Below are 15,322 nucleotides of genomic sequence, written 5' to 3' on the forward strand. Positions count from 1 at the left end.
GTGGCATTAGAGAGCATTCTAGTTTTATTCTTTTACATGTAGCTGTCCACTTTCCCCAGCACCACTTAATGAAGTGTGGTGCTGTTTTTTTGTGCCAGTACCATACTGTTTTGATGACTGCAGCTTTGTAGTATATAGTCTGAAACCAGTGACCCTGATTCCTTCAACTCCGTTTTTTGCTGCATTCCATAGATTTTGGATCGTTGTGTTTTCGTTTTCATTTGTCTCTAGGTATTGTTTGCTTTCCTCTTTGACTTCTTCGGTGATCTGTTGATTGCTTAGTGACATATTGTTTAGTCTTCATGTGTTTTTGTTTTCTGCAGTTTTTTCCTTGTAGTTGATTTCTAGTCTTACAGCATTGTAGTTGGAAAAGCTGCTTGATACAAGTCAATTTCCCTAAATTTACTGAGGCTTGATTTGTGGCCCAGAATGTGATATAGCCTAGAGAATGTTTCATGTGCACTTGAGAAGAATGTATATTTGGCTGCTTTCAGATGGTATGCTCTATAAATATCAATGTTCTATAAATATCAATTAAGCCCATCTGGTTTAATGCGTCATTTAAGGCCTGTGTTTCCTTACTGATTTGCTGTCTGGATGATCTGTCCATTGCTGTGGGTGGGGTCTTAAAGTCCTCCATTATTACTGTGTTATTGTCGATTTCTCCTTTTGTGGCTGCCAGCAGTGCCATTATATATTGAGTTGCTCCTGTGTTGGGTGCATATGTATTTACAATTGTTCTGTCTTCTACCTCAGTTGATCCTTTGATCAATGTTGTGTCCTTCTTTGTCTCTTCTGTCTTTATTTTAAAGTCTGTTTTGTCTGATATGAGTATTGCTGTTCCAGCTTTCTTTTGATTTCCATTTGGATGGAATACCTTTTTCCATCCTCTCACTTTCATTCTGGAGGTATCCCAAGAACTGAAGTGGGTCTCTTGCAGACAGCATATATATGTTTTTGTATCCATTCAGCCAGTCTGTATTTAATTTAGAGCATTTAATCCACTTATATTTAAGGTAATTATTGATATGTATGTTCTTATTGCCATTTTGTTAATTGTTTTGGATCTGTTTTTGATTGTCATTTTTCTTCCTTTCCTCTTTCGTTCTCATCTTGTGGTTTGATGACTGTCTAGTGTTGTATCTGGATTGCTTTTTCTTATCTGTGTGTGTATCTCTCCTGTATTTTTTGGTTTGAGGTTACTGTGAGGTTTTGATATCGGAGTCTATTTCTATACAAGATTGTTTTAAGTTGCTAGTCTTTAATTGCAGTTGCATTTCCATTAACCTGCATTTGTACTCTCCTCATGATTGCTGGTTTTGATATCATATTTGTGTGTGGATGATTTCCTACCTTTACTATATGTTTGCCTTTACTGGTGAGCTTTCTCATTTGTAATTTTTTTTTTTTTCTAGTTGTGGCCTTTTCTTTTCCACCTAGAGAAATTCCTTTAGTGTTTGTCATAAACCTGGTTTGGTGGTACTGAAATCTCTTACCTTTTGTTTGTCTGTAAAGCTTTTTATTTCTCCATCAAATCTGAATGAGAGTATTGCTAGGTAGAGTAGTCTTGGTTGTCATCACTTTAAGTATATCATGGCTCTCCTTCTGGCCTGCAGAGTTTCTGCTAAAAAATCAGCTCATAACCTTATTGGGGTTCCCTTATATGTTATTCGTTTTTTTATTCCTAGCTGTTTTCAGTATTTTCTCTTTGTCTTTAATTTTGGTCAGTTTAATAGATACATATCTTGGGGTATTCTTCCTTAGGTTTTTATTCTATATGGTATTTACCATGCTTCCTGGACTTGAGTGAGTGATTCCTTTCCCATGTTAGGGAAGTTTTCAGCTGTTATCTCTTCACATATTTTCTCCGGCCCTTTCTCTCTCTCTTCTTCTGGCACCCCTATAATGCGACTGTTGATGCATTTAGTGTTGTCCCAGAGTTCTCTTAGACTGTCCTCATTTCTTTTCATTCTTTATTCTTTTCCATGTCAGTAGTTTCCACCAGTGTGTCTTCCATCTTGTTTATTCATTCTTCTGCCTCCTGTATTCTGTTACCGATTCCTTCTAGTGAATTTTTCATTTTGGTTATTGTGTTGTTTCTCTACTTGTTTGTTCTTTAAATCTTCTCTCTCTTTGTTAAATATTTTTTGTAATTTCTCAATCTTTGCCTCCAGTTTTTTTTTTTTTTTTTTTTTTTTCCTCCAAGATCTTGGATCATCCTGTCATTACTCTAAATACACTGCTTATCTCCGTTCTTCTGGGGTTTTTTCTTGTTCCTTCATCTAGAGTGTATTTCTCTGCTGTTTCATTTTGTCTAGTTTTCTGTGTTTGTGTCCTTCCTTCTGCAAGCTGCAGGACTGTAGCCTCACTTGCTTCTTATGTCTGCCCCTTGTGGGTGAAGTTGATACAGGGGCTTGTGGCAGGCTTCCTGGTAAAAAGGATTGGTGCCTGCCTACTGGTAGGAGGGTCTGTGTCTCTGGGTGTGTGCCTGAGAAGACTTCCCACAGCCTGTCTACTGATGGGTGGGGCTGTGTTCCCACTCTGTTTGGCCTGGGGCTTCTGAGCACTGAAGCCTGCTGGCTGTTCTTCCTTGGGACCAGATTTTTCCAAAATGGCAGCTTCCAGGGGAGCGCACACTGATGATTATTCTCTGGGGACTTCACCTCCAGTGTCTTGCCCCCACACTGAGCCACAGCCATCCCCTGCTTTCCCAGGAGACCCTCAAAGACCCACAGGTAGGTCTGGCCCAGATTCTTAAGGAGTCCCTGCTTTGTCCTGGGACCTGGTAGCCATGAAACCTTGTGTGTCTCCTCCAAGAGTGGAGTCTCTGTTTCCCCCAGTCCTGTGGAGTTCCCTGTGCTCAAGCCCCACTCACCTTCAATGTCAAATGCTCCAGCAGCTTCTCCTCCCAATGCTAGACCCCCAGGCTGGGGAACCTGAAGTGGGGTTTGGAACTCTCACTCCTGTGAAAGAGTCTCTGTGCTATAGTTATTTTCCAGTCTGTGGGTCACCCGCCCACCTAGTGGGTATGCAATTGCTTATATTGTGAAAGTGCCCCACCCACTATCTCATTGTGGCTTCTTGTCTTCGGGTGTGGGATATCTTTTTTGAGAGCTTCCAGTGTATTTCATCGATGGTTGTTTAGCAGATAGTTGTGATTGGGGTGTTTTCTTGAGAGGAGGTGAGCTCAAACCTTCTTTTCTTGTCTCCCTATCATTGTCTTGCTTATTCTTAAGTAAGTTTTCATATGTTGACTTGTCTCAGAGTATACCTCATCATTCTCATTATTTGCTGAGCGTTTTGAGAGAATTTGCCATCCCGAATACTTCAAGACTTAGATGATGTTAGCTTCCTCCAGGGAAGATCCCTGTTTTCTTTTGCCAGGCCTCTCTGAGGGCACTAGTTGTCCAGGAACAAGACTTGAGGTTCATGTATGTCATTTAGATGATCCTTCCCCCCACTTCAAAGTGGAGCCCTCCAGAGAACAGTCCAGAATGAGGACCTTTAGGCTGGGGTCTGTGCTTTTGCCAGGCTCTGAATTCAGACCCTTGTCCTTCACCTTCTTCAGTTTTCAAAGCAACTCTGCCTCTCATTTGCTCCCGTCTTCCTTGTAGTGTAGCTATCACCCTTCATGAAGGGGAGTGAGATGCAGGGTGTTACAGCTGCTTCTCTGCCTCTGGTGCTCATGTACCTCCTCCCATCCTGTTTGTCTCTGGCCAGCCTTTGTGGATCTCAGCTGCCCTTCCTGGATTGGGATCACCACTGAAGCAGAAGAGGCTCTACTCCCTTCTCAAAACTCACATTTTCTCCTTAGTCTCTGCCTGTTAATTAATAACTGTTAGATCTTTGATTTTTTTTTTTTATTTAGTGGAAGCATTTTTAATTTTGTCTAAAATTTTACAAAGTGTCTTCAGCTGGAAAGTTGATCCTAGTCACTTAGTCTGTCATAATCAAGCCTGAAGTCACCTTCTTTTTTAGCTTAAATACTCCTGATTTGTCTTCTTTTCCTCTGGGTCTAGCATCCACCATCAATCCATCTTTGTTGCCTTTTTAACCCAAACTCCATATCATATTTCTCTTCATTTTAAAAAGAGTGACCATGTTCATCAAGTTGTTATTGAAAACTATCTCCCTTCCTAATAGTTCCCACATTAAGCCATACCTGTTAACAAAGGTTTAATTACCTGCCTATGTTATCAGAACCTTTTATGCAATTAGTCTTTTCTTGCTGAGCCCTGTTAGTGAAATGGAAATACTCCACCATGTTTGTTTCATCCAGTGATTTATCCAACAAAGGACACCAAAAAACTGGAAAGAGATATAGGACGTAAAGTGACTGAGACAAGTCAGATGTCTTTTCTGTGCTATTAAAAAAAAAAAAAAAAAAAGATGTTCTCTTACCAGAGCTGACTTGATGTTTAAAGCCAGAGTGGGGGAAGCAGGGTTACGCATCACCCACAGCACAGGCTCTGTGGCTTCTTAGGAACACCCCTGCCAGCCATGGAGTCAAGCTGGCTCTGAATTACAGTTCTTCCATTTCCAAGCTCTCTGGCCTTGAATTGTGACCCTTTCTGAAACTTACACGCTTCACAGAATAGTGACCTCAGTCTCCTTGGTGCATGTCGAGCATCTGGCATGCGTGCCCAGCCTGTATTTAAAGGCTCAAAAAAGTGTCACCTTCCTCTCGCTTTGTACTTCACAGTCACTCAGCTGTTACTTCTTTTGTTTTGAGATGGGGTTAGCTAGAATCACAAGCTACACTGAGTTGAAGCTCATTTCCTGCTCCTGACTTATTTTCCCCTTTAAAGGGAAGATGTGTTGATTTTCAGTTTCTAAGCTTTCCTCTGGTATTGGATTTATCCCCTTAGAAAGAAAGGGCTCTAGTAACCTGGAGAAGCAAAGTGGTTTGCAGTCAAATCAGGTACCACATTGGCGAGTTTACTTTTGCCCACATCCTCTATATTTATATAAAAATAGATTCCATATTTCCTAATAGAGAGGCAGAGTAGAATTTTAAGTAAACAGGTAGGTGTGTTCCATTTTCATCTTTGATTCATCTTTTTAAGGTTTTGTCATCCCCCCCCCCCAACCCAACCACTTTTATTGAAGTGCACTGAGCCAGCACATAATTAAGCTGCTCTGTGGCCCATGGCCAAGGCAGTTGGCATGTACATTTTAGGTGATTTCCTCTTTCCTCAGTATTTAGGGTAAGGGAGATTGTCTTAAGCTAAATAGTATACATCTTTCAAAGAGAGGGGGAGAAAGCTGAAGCGTTTTTGTCCACCTTGAGGGGCTTGAGTCTTGAAGGCACTTGGCACAGAGAAAGGCGGTCGCCCTGGCCTCGCCCAGCTGCAGGTTCACTGGGAGGCCAGCAGTTCTTGACAAGCAGCCTTGGAGCTTTAGGCCAGAGAGCAGAGTTGAGACACAGGCTTTCCCACCCAGTTGGGGCCTGCCCCGCCCTCTGCTCCTCTCATCCCACCTAGAACAAACAGTGTACTCTGCCCTGATTTAACACTGGGCCCTGCAGTGTGTCCGTGTCATTAAAACATCACCTCCCATTTTAATAATCTAATTTTTCATATGTAAAGCTTGTACACCCACACAAAAGTTTATTTTCTTCCAAAAGAGGTGCATGCTCTGGGGCAGTGTTGACAGCCAGGAAGGTAAATACAGAAGCTGGACACTAAAGCCCCAATCTCAGATTATCACTATCACTTTGGGCATGATTCAAGGTATTCTTTTTTTACCATATCTCCTTTCGCCTCTCATAGCTAGTAGTAGTGAAGATAGCAATATTTATCCTGCCTCCCAGGGTATAGGTAAACGCCACTTGTGGATTCGGGAACTCAGAGGATGAAACAAAGCAAGCATCTGGACTGCCCCACTCCCCTTCCTTGATGCTGTGCTGACAGCTGCAGATTCTGCCCGTAGGGTACCCTGGGGACTGCTGCAGGGAGGTCACTCCCGCTCACCCTGCCCAGGCCATCGTGGAGAGGACCGTTACTTGTTACTTGTAAGGCTGCCGCCAAGCCTCTCCTCAAGGGCAGGAGCAGCCTTACGCAGAGGCCCGTGAGACAGCTGCCCGCGTCAGTCCAGGAGGCTGGCTGACGTCAGCTATGAAATGTAATTGCTTTTTCTTGGCAGGGTAACAAGAGGAAAGTTACCGTGACAGGACTGTCTGGGAGCCCTGCTAAACCAAGGAGAGGAGGTGGGAGCCGAGTGTGGCCTCCTCCCTCCCTTTCTAAACTGCCTAAGAATGCTAGTAATTTGCCAGCTTGCTCTGCAGAGTGTAGAAATAGAGGAAAGTCTTTCTTTCAAGAAACAAGAGGCACGAAGAAATACAAATGGGGAATATTTTTGTTTAGTTGTTTAAGTAAGAGATTGGAATCCAGACTGGCTAGAGGTCAAACTTGTCTCCCTAAATACTTAACGTGTCCCTGAAGGTCCAGAAGTAGACTTTCCATCTCAGTGCTATTGCATGTTATTGAAAACAAGAATAAGAGTTTGAAGATAGGCCCATCCTTCAAAAAGGCACATAATAAGCTTGAGTGCTTCTCCTCAAGCTGGAATTTGGTTCCAGGGCCCACCCCTGTATTAGGACACAAGTAGAGCATTCAGGAGGCCTCCTTGCTCAGGGGGAGTCTGACTAAGGAATGCTTAGTTGTACTGCAGTAAAGCTATTCCTTCAACTGGAACACCTAAGAAACCAGGGCCCCCCAGATCACAGAGCTTTGTGGTTGTCCAGGGGCTGTCCTGTCCTTGGTAGGTGTAAGGAACAGCTTCTCTCTCACCTGCAGCTATTTATGATGGACAGATGTAGGCTGTGGCATGTTTAGAGAAGTAAAACACTTTGACCAACTGCATACCTTCAATCTGATAATAACTGGTAAAGAAGATGGTAAAGATTACCATCATCTTTATTTGAAAGAGAATTAGACATGTCGCTAGTGTTTGAGCTGAGCAGAACCAAAAGGAAATATTAAATCTGTTTTGTGACTTCAGGTGGGTAGAGAGCTAGCAGCTCTAAAAGGTCTGATGGATTAATTGATCCTTGTTAAGCTGGGTAGTGGGTATATGGAGGTTCAATATGCCATCATCTCTACTTTTATATATTTGAAATTCTCCATAGTAGGTTGTTTAAGCCCATGGGAAGTGACATCTGTTGTGTAAAAAGGTGTAGGAATAATAAATGCTTATCATTTGTGGGTTTGAAGAAAAGGGAACCGCCCTCCTCCACTGTTGGTGGGAATTGGTACAGCCCCTATGGAGAAGAGTATGGAGATTTCTTTAAAAACTAAAACTAAAACTACTCTATGGTCCAGCACTTTCACTCCTGGGCATATATCTGGTGAAAACCATAATTCAAAAAGATGCATGCACCCCCAGGGTTCATTGCAGCACTATTTACAATAGCCAAGACACAGAAGCAACTAAATGTCCATCAGCAGATAAATGGATAAAGAGGATGTTGTCTGTGTATATCTACACACACACACACACACACACACACACACACACACACACACACACACAATGGAATATTACTCAGCCATAAAAAAGAATGAAATAATGCCATTTGCAGCAACATGGATTGACCTAGAGATTATCACACTAAGTGAAGCAAGCCAGCCAGAGAAAGGCCAGTATCACATAATATCACCGATAGGTGGAATCTTAAAAAAAAAAAACATAAATGAACTTATTCACAAAACAGAAATAGACCCACAGACATAGGAGAAAGGTTGGGAGAGGGATAAATTAGGAGTTTGGGATTAACGTATGCACACTACTATATATAAAATAGATAAGTATCAAGGACCTACTGCATAGCACAGGAATCTCTATTCAATATCTTGTATGTATATAGAACTGAATCACTTCCTTGAACACTTGAAATAAGTAATGCAACATTGTAAATTAAATATATGTCTATTTTTTAAGAAAGGCCAGAAATATTTCTAAAAACTTTAGGGGAAGTTTCTATTAGAGATTATAGTGTAAGTCAGAAAGTTGCCTCGACATCTTTAAACTGAAAAAGTAGGAAATCTAACTTGATTAAGAAGCCCTGCCTTTCATCCCTTTTATATTGAGTCATTCCCACTACCTAGCAGCTAACATAGGGCTAGTTCTTCTTTCATTTCTCTTTTTTAAAAAATATATCCCAGAGTTCCCGTCGTGGCTCAGTGGTTAACGAATCCGACTAGGAACCATGGGGTTGCGGGTTCGATCCCTGGCCTTGCTCAGTGGGTTAAGGCTCTGGCATTGCCGTGAGCTGTGGTGTAGGTTGCAGACACGGCTCGGATCCCACGTTGCTGTGGCTCGGGCATAGGCCGGTGGCTACAGCTCTGATTAGACCCCTAGCCTGGGAACCTCCATATGCCGTGCGAGCGGCCCAAGAAATGGCAAAAAGACAAAAAATATATATCTATATCTAGATACAGATATAGACATATCCCCCAGGAGCATATTTCCTTATGTGTTCACAACATAACAGTAACTGAATCTAGTACAGAAAATCTGCAAGCATTTATCACTTGTTGATTATATGCAGACACTGTACTAAGCCCTGAAGATAGAACTCACTACTTCAGAAGGCTTACATTCTAGGAAGACCTGCAAGTAGAATAAAGCACAGTGTGACAGCTAAGTCGGTCGAACTCTACCTAAAGGATACAGCCAGCGTGGAGAGGGGGATTATGAATTTCAGTTTCTCTGTAGAGAGGGTGGGTATGTGCAGAGTCTCCTGGTGATGGCAGTGTCTGGGTGGGAGTTCAAGGACAAAGGGGAGTGCCCTTCTGCTGATGGGCAGCATTGAGGGGCAATTGCCAAGCCAGCCCAGTGGTTTCGTGAAATTATGCCTAGCTTGGTAATTCCGGTCTGTAAGGAGTAAGGTCAGTTGCAGCAGAAACTAAAGCTGAAGCGGTAAGCCAGCCTGAACGTGAAAGACCCTGTCTGTCAGGCTGAGGAATCTGAGCTGTCCTGGGACTTGCCCGCAGGAGAGCAGTGTGGTCAGGACTACCACCCTGAGTTGTGGTTTTAAGTGGTGACTGGACCTCATGTTTATCTCTTCCTGTCCTCAAGCTCAGATGTCAGTTACAGTGTTTTCAGTCACAAGTAACACAAAACTCAATTCAAATAGCTTAAACTCAACACGGATGAACCAGGAACCGTGAAGATACTATGCCAAGTGAAATAAGCCAGTCACAACAAGACGAATACCGAATGATTCTACTTACATGGCATACCTAGAGTAACCATATTCTCAGAGACACAGTAGAACGGGGGCTGCCAGGACAGGGGGGAGGGGGAGTAGGGGCTATTATTTAATAGATACAGAGGTTCGGTTTTACTTCTGGAGACACATGATGGTGAGGATTGCACAACAGTGTGAATGTACTTACTGCCACTAAAGTCTAGGCTTAATAACGGTTGATTTGGAAGCTCCCGTGTGGTACAGCAGGTTAAGGATCTGGCATTGCCTCAACTGCATTCCATCCCTGGCCTGGTAATTTCCACAGACCATGGGTGCACCACCCCACCAAAAAAAAAATTGATTTGTCTTATGTATGTTTTATCATAATACAAAAAAATACCGAAACAAAATGGTGGAGTTCCTGTTGTGGCTAGCTGGTAACGAACCCAGCTAGTAACCATGAGGATGCAGGTTCGATCCCCGCCTTGCTCAGTGGGTTAAGGATCCGCAATGCTGTAAGCTGTGGTGCGGGTCACAGATGTGGCTCGGATCCCACGTTGCTATGGCTGTGGTGTAGGCTGGCAGCTGCAGCTCTGATTGGACCCCTAGCCTGGGAGCTTCCATATGCCGAGGGTACGGCCCTAAAAAGAAAAAAAAAAAAAGCCTCAGTGAAATAGGAAACATTATGTTGTAACTCCTTCCTAGGTAGAACAGCTTCGGGGTTGGTTGGTTCATGGTTCAGCAATTTCAGAAAGGACCCCAGTTGTCTGCAGCTTCCCATTCTGCCAGCCTCCAAACATCTGCTTCCTCCTTGGTCACTTTTCCCCAGGAAGACACCTACCCTGGTCAGAAGTTTCTTTCCCAGAGACTCACAGATATGAAGAAAAAACTAGTGGTTACCAGTGAGGAAGAGGCAGGGTAGGGGTAGGGGATTAAAAGATGCAAACTACGATGTATAAAATAAATATGCTACAGGAATGTATTGTACAGCATGGGGAATATAGCCAATATTTTATCATAACATTAAAGGGAATATAATCTTAAAGAATTTTGAATCATTGTGTTGTACACCTAAAACTAATTTAACATTATAAATAACCATACTTCAATTTTAAAAACATTATTTCCAAAGCATCCAAGAAAGGAGACCATGTAAAGAGCAAGAAAGGCTTCCAAAGTCACATATCATTCAACATTCCACTCGAATGTCTAATAGCAATTTCACCTACAACAGAGCCAGAACCAAGCTCCTGATGTCTTGCCACACCCCTTCTTCTCATCATCTTTCCATCTCACTAAATGGCAACTCATTCTTTCTCCAAACCATTCCTTTACTCAGGCCAAAAACCTTAGAGTCTTCTTGGGCCCCTCTCTTTATATCACCCTCTACATCTGTCAACCAATTCTTTGTACTCTGCCTTTAGATGTTTCCAATTTCCAGCTACTCTTTACCACTGTGACTCTGTTTTGGGCCACCACCATCTCTTACCTAACTTTTGCAATAGCTTCTTAACTGGTCTCCTTGTTTGTGCTCTTGATCGCTTATCCACTCATTGAACAAATATTTATTGAGTACTTATGTGCAGGCGTTGCTCTGGGTACTAGCAATTCTGCAGGTACAAATCCCTGGCCTCCTGGAACTTTCATCCTGTTCTCAAAATAGTCAGACTGATGTCTTTGAAATGTCAGTCAGTCATGTCACTTCCTTGATCAGAATTCTTCTATTTATGCTGTAGTCTGTACATGTAACTGAGGAGGAAGAAAAGCACATTTTAATCTTAAGGTGCCTGTGCCTCAACCAAATGCTGTCATGTCACAGAGCATAGTTTGAGTTGGTTACTGACTTTAAGGTGGGAGAAAGAGGGTGGAAAAAAAAGTTTCTAGCAAGTAGGATTCTACAAATGAAAAGCACTTCATTGAGTGACTTCAGAGGCATCTATGTGATACCATGGTCACTCCATTAATTTCTTAACCACCTGCCTCTCATCCTGCTCTCCTGCCTTACTTCCAGCTCTCAGAACACACTGAACATCTATTAAATGGGTGTGTCCACTCTTGAGCTTTTTCTAATTGAGCTATATAACATACATGCAATCAAGTACAACCTTTTAAGTGTACTGCTTAATTTTTGCATGTGTTCGTTCCCATGTCACTTCTAACCCAGATTAAGATATACCATTTTCAGCATTCCAGAAGACTCCCTTGTTCCCTCTCTCAAGTCCATATCATCTTCCAAATATAACTAATATTCTCTCACCAGAAAATTAGTTTTGCCTGTGTCTGAATTTAGCACTGGGGGAATCTCTTATATCTGGCTTCTTTTGTACAAAATTTGGTCTGTAAGATTTCTCCGTGTTGTTGCAGATAGCTACCGTTCCTTTTTGTTGCAGTATAATATTCCATTGTGTGAAAATATCACACTTTATCCATTCTACTATCAATGAATATTTCGGTTATTTCCTCTTTGGGGTATTATGAGTAACAGCTTGGCTATAAGCATTCATTTCTCTTTTCACTCTGGGAGTATCATTGCTGGATCATGGGATATGCTTATGGATGTAGGACTTTAGGAGATGATGTAAACCATAAAGTGGTGCCCTCTGGCGGGTATGAGATTTCTTCCTGGGCCCAATGCATCTGAGCTGCTGCCTGACCCTGTATTTGTCCTTCCTGGTTTTGTCTTCCCCCTACTCTATCCCAAGCCATGGTGTTAAGCAGAAGTAATGATTAGAACACAAAGACAAGGTAAAATTGCACAAGATAGAATGTCAGTAGTCCTTAGATTAAAAGGGAAATTCTCCAGGGACCTATTATTACACGGCACCGTTCTGTTACCTCCATCACATCAGCTTCAGTTCCATTTTCTTAATACTTGAACAGTTTTGAAGGAAGTGGGAAACAAAACACGGTGGGAAATCCTGTTCATAAGTAGCAGATGATTTTGCCTGAAGAATTAGGCTAGACTGGAGAGAGCTAACAAAGATTTGATTGCAGAATACACAGTGACCAACAAAATTCATGGAGCTTCCACAGGGGGAGGCCGCCTGGCATTCCCAGCACACCGTGGGGAGAGCTGTGGGCAGAGCCCTGGAAAAGACACTGTCTTCCTTTATGTTACACAGCAAACTACAAGACAGCTGACGCACATCCCGCAATTTTGCAACACCAGTGGGATGACCTACAGTTAGCTCAGTTCTGACACTATCCCCCAGGGAAGGCATCAGACTCCACAGGTTTCGGGCTGAGTCCCATAGGACTGCCCACCCTTCAGATGCCAATTCCAAGTCCACAATTCCGAGTCCAGGTTGTTGTCACCTATGCTTCTGACCAACAGGCTGTCAATCAGAGGTTCCCATGCCCCCCTCCCTGCCTTGGATTCAATTAATTTGCTAGAGCGCACAGCACGAGCAAAGCCTGAAAGCTAGACAAAGAACCAGACACACAGGGAACTTGGAAAAATTAAAAATTCACCAAGGCTGAAGCACAGTTTTTCAGGGGAGTCATAGCAAGAGATGAAGTGAGAAATGTAATCAGATATCACATCATGAAAAGCTTTAAAATAATAACAGCAGGAGCTGTGTTTAGGAGGAATTGGCTTTTTCCAGACTCTGGACTAAACACATCTCAGGGACTCTCTCATTTAATAGTCCACATCCTTAAAACATAGGTACACTATTACAGATGATAAAATGTAGGTACAGGGAAATTAAGTAATTGGCCAAGGCCACAGCCTTTAAAATGACAAGTCTAGGTCTTAAGCCCATATCCAACTGATCCAAAGCCCACACTCTTAGCCACTCCTATAGATAATACCATATAAGCCGTGCTTTATCCTCCTGTGAGCTCAGCTTCTTATACATGATTGTTTTATTATAGAGGCACCATTTAGGATAATATTTCTCAGACTTAAGTAAGTATATGTATTCCTTTTAAAGGAAAAAAGTTAATAGACCTTTAGTATTAGCTTAAATCAACTAAAGTTCCTTAAATGTATGCAAAATAAAGCCAGCATAAATAAATATACCAATTAATACCAACAAAACTGTAAAACTAATGAAATGCAAATTAAGTGGCATTATTTTAATGTCACTGCTGGTGTTTTGCTGAAATCTGGCTGAGTGAGTGTCACTAACACTTCTCCCAATCGGCACACCTTCACTGCTGGTAGCTGTGAGGACCCCTCCCTGCACCCCTCTTCTCATCCACCCTTCCAGGAAACCGGAAGGCTGTGGCTTCAGTGCACACATGGACACCTCACACGTTACATCCACAACTCCCGTTCCCCTGTAACACCCAAAGCCCTGGCGCATCGTGCCACTGGGATTGTAAATCCCTAGGCTCTGATGTATAGTTTCTGTGTTTTAATGCAACTTGGATTCAGGATCTTTCAAAGTTTCAAACTTAATGAAATTCCATCTGGAATGGATTCTGGTCTGCGAATGAGAGTGGGCGAGGGAAACAGGGGCTGCCAGGAGGGCACATGTGCTGGCTTTTGAGGGTTACTCAGGTTGGGCTTAGCAGAGGCTCTACTCACTTTTGTTCTGCTCCTTCGCAGGGGTCGGCACCAGGAATTATTACAGAAAGATTGGCTACAGATTGCAAGGTCCGTACATGGTGAAGACACTGAAATGACAGCCACGTCAGTCCACCTTGAGGCACATCCTCCCCGGCAGAAGACAGATTCAGAATGTCGTGAACACTCAGCAGAGAAGCTGAGCAAAGCAAATGGACCTCCCCGTCCCCTGTAAAGGAGCCTCCCCCTCCCCCTGCAGCCACCGGAACTGGAAACTGCGTTCAGGGCCGGATGGGCCGCTGACTGAGCCCTCAGAGCCTTGGCCTCCAGCCCTACCCCACCCTGCCCCTTCCTGCATGTTCTCAAGACGTCACTTCCATTTTCAAGACTTATGTCCTATATCCAGTTTCTACGTCCTGCATGAAACCTGCAAGTGACCTAACTGCCATTCGGGCACAGGGACAGAAGCAGATTAATCAACTCATTTGGACACCACACAGTTCATGAACTAAAACTGGCCATGTCATTGGAGGAGGAAACTTAGAAGTAGGTTATGTATAGGCTTTAGGGACAAAAAGGTTGGGACATGTGAAAACTGTCACACGTTGATTTCTGGCCTGTAACTACATATGCATTCCGGCATTAAGTTAGGGAAACAAGCTTTTGTGCTCATGGAGATCATTCTGGTTTCTGTGCTGCTGTTTAAAGTGTCTGGAAGAAGTGAGCCTGGAGGCCTGTGTTTCAAGCTTGAAACCAGCCTTTCTCATTTGGGCATCTACCGTCTACATTACTGACATGCATTTATTTCACATTTTTTTATCATCTGTACTTCCCACCTTCGACAAGTGCAAAAACACCGTGGGTGGCACTTTCGCCCAGAGGAGCTCTTGGCTTTGCTGGTCACCTGTTCTGAGCAGGCAGAGTCTGCTCTGCGCGTGTCTGCGCTTGTGTCGCCCCAAGTCCGGATGTGCATTCACAAGCTGTTCCTGCATTTTAATTCTTTAAGATGGATTTTAGTTTGTTCTAAATGGAGAAAGGCCAGAGTTGAACTGATAAAGGAAAGCAAAAAGAAAAAAGAAAACAAGCCCAAACATAAAACTAGAAAGAAGATTGGCTTTTTCAAAGGTTCGTCTTACAGAACAGCCTCTCTGTAAATAACCTCAGGCGACTCAGCCTGCAGAGGGGCAGTTCTTAAGAACATGGCTAAACCTGGCTTCCCTTGGCTTCGGTGGCATTTTACAAAGGTTTATTAAATGGAATTGATTCTTCTAAAGGTTCAAAAAATAAAACCGTCATCATACAAGGAAGAATCATGTAAGGTTTGTCCTCCTCCCCATGAACGCTGTGACATTCGCCTTGAGCTTACAGGTTCAGGTTTCCTGTCTGAGGCCCTGTTTATTTCCTCCTGGGAGCCGTGTGCCATTTTGTTAAACCACCATAAGGCAAATGGCATTGGCTTCCCTGCGGGCTCGCTGTGGAACTGCAGATGTGTTCCATGAGGGCCGGTCAGGGAATTCAGCTACTTCTCAGTTATGCTGGTTTTTTCTTTTTAAAAATAAAATCATAAAACTAACAAAGCGCATAACCATCCTGGGCCGTTCGCACACGGCATAGAG

At 43.0% G+C, this 15,322-nt stretch overlaps 1 protein-coding gene across 1 annotated transcript in view; it reads left to right on the forward strand.

Moving 5' to 3' along the window:
* Positions 1-15,009, forward strand: part of ELP3 (elongator acetyltransferase complex subunit 3) — a 107,471-nt gene extending 92,462 nt beyond the window's left edge. Inside the window, exon 15 of the mRNA XM_021072278.2 lies at positions 13,749-15,009. Coding sequence (XP_020927937.2) covers positions 13,749-13,825 — 77 coding nt within the window. The 3' untranslated portion in view covers positions 13,826-15,009. The remainder of the gene's footprint in view (positions 1-13,748) is intronic.
* Positions 15,010-15,322: the final 313 nt, after the last annotated feature.

Source organism: Sus scrofa, chromosome 14 (genome assembly GCF_054392235.1).
Source record: "Sus scrofa isolate SSC_HxYL_T2T_F1_AM1 chromosome 14, Sscrofa_HxYL_maternal_Yorkshire_Landrace_v2.0, whole genome shotgun sequence".
Classification (NCBI taxonomy): Eukaryota; Metazoa; Chordata; class Mammalia; order Artiodactyla; family Suidae; genus Sus; species Sus scrofa.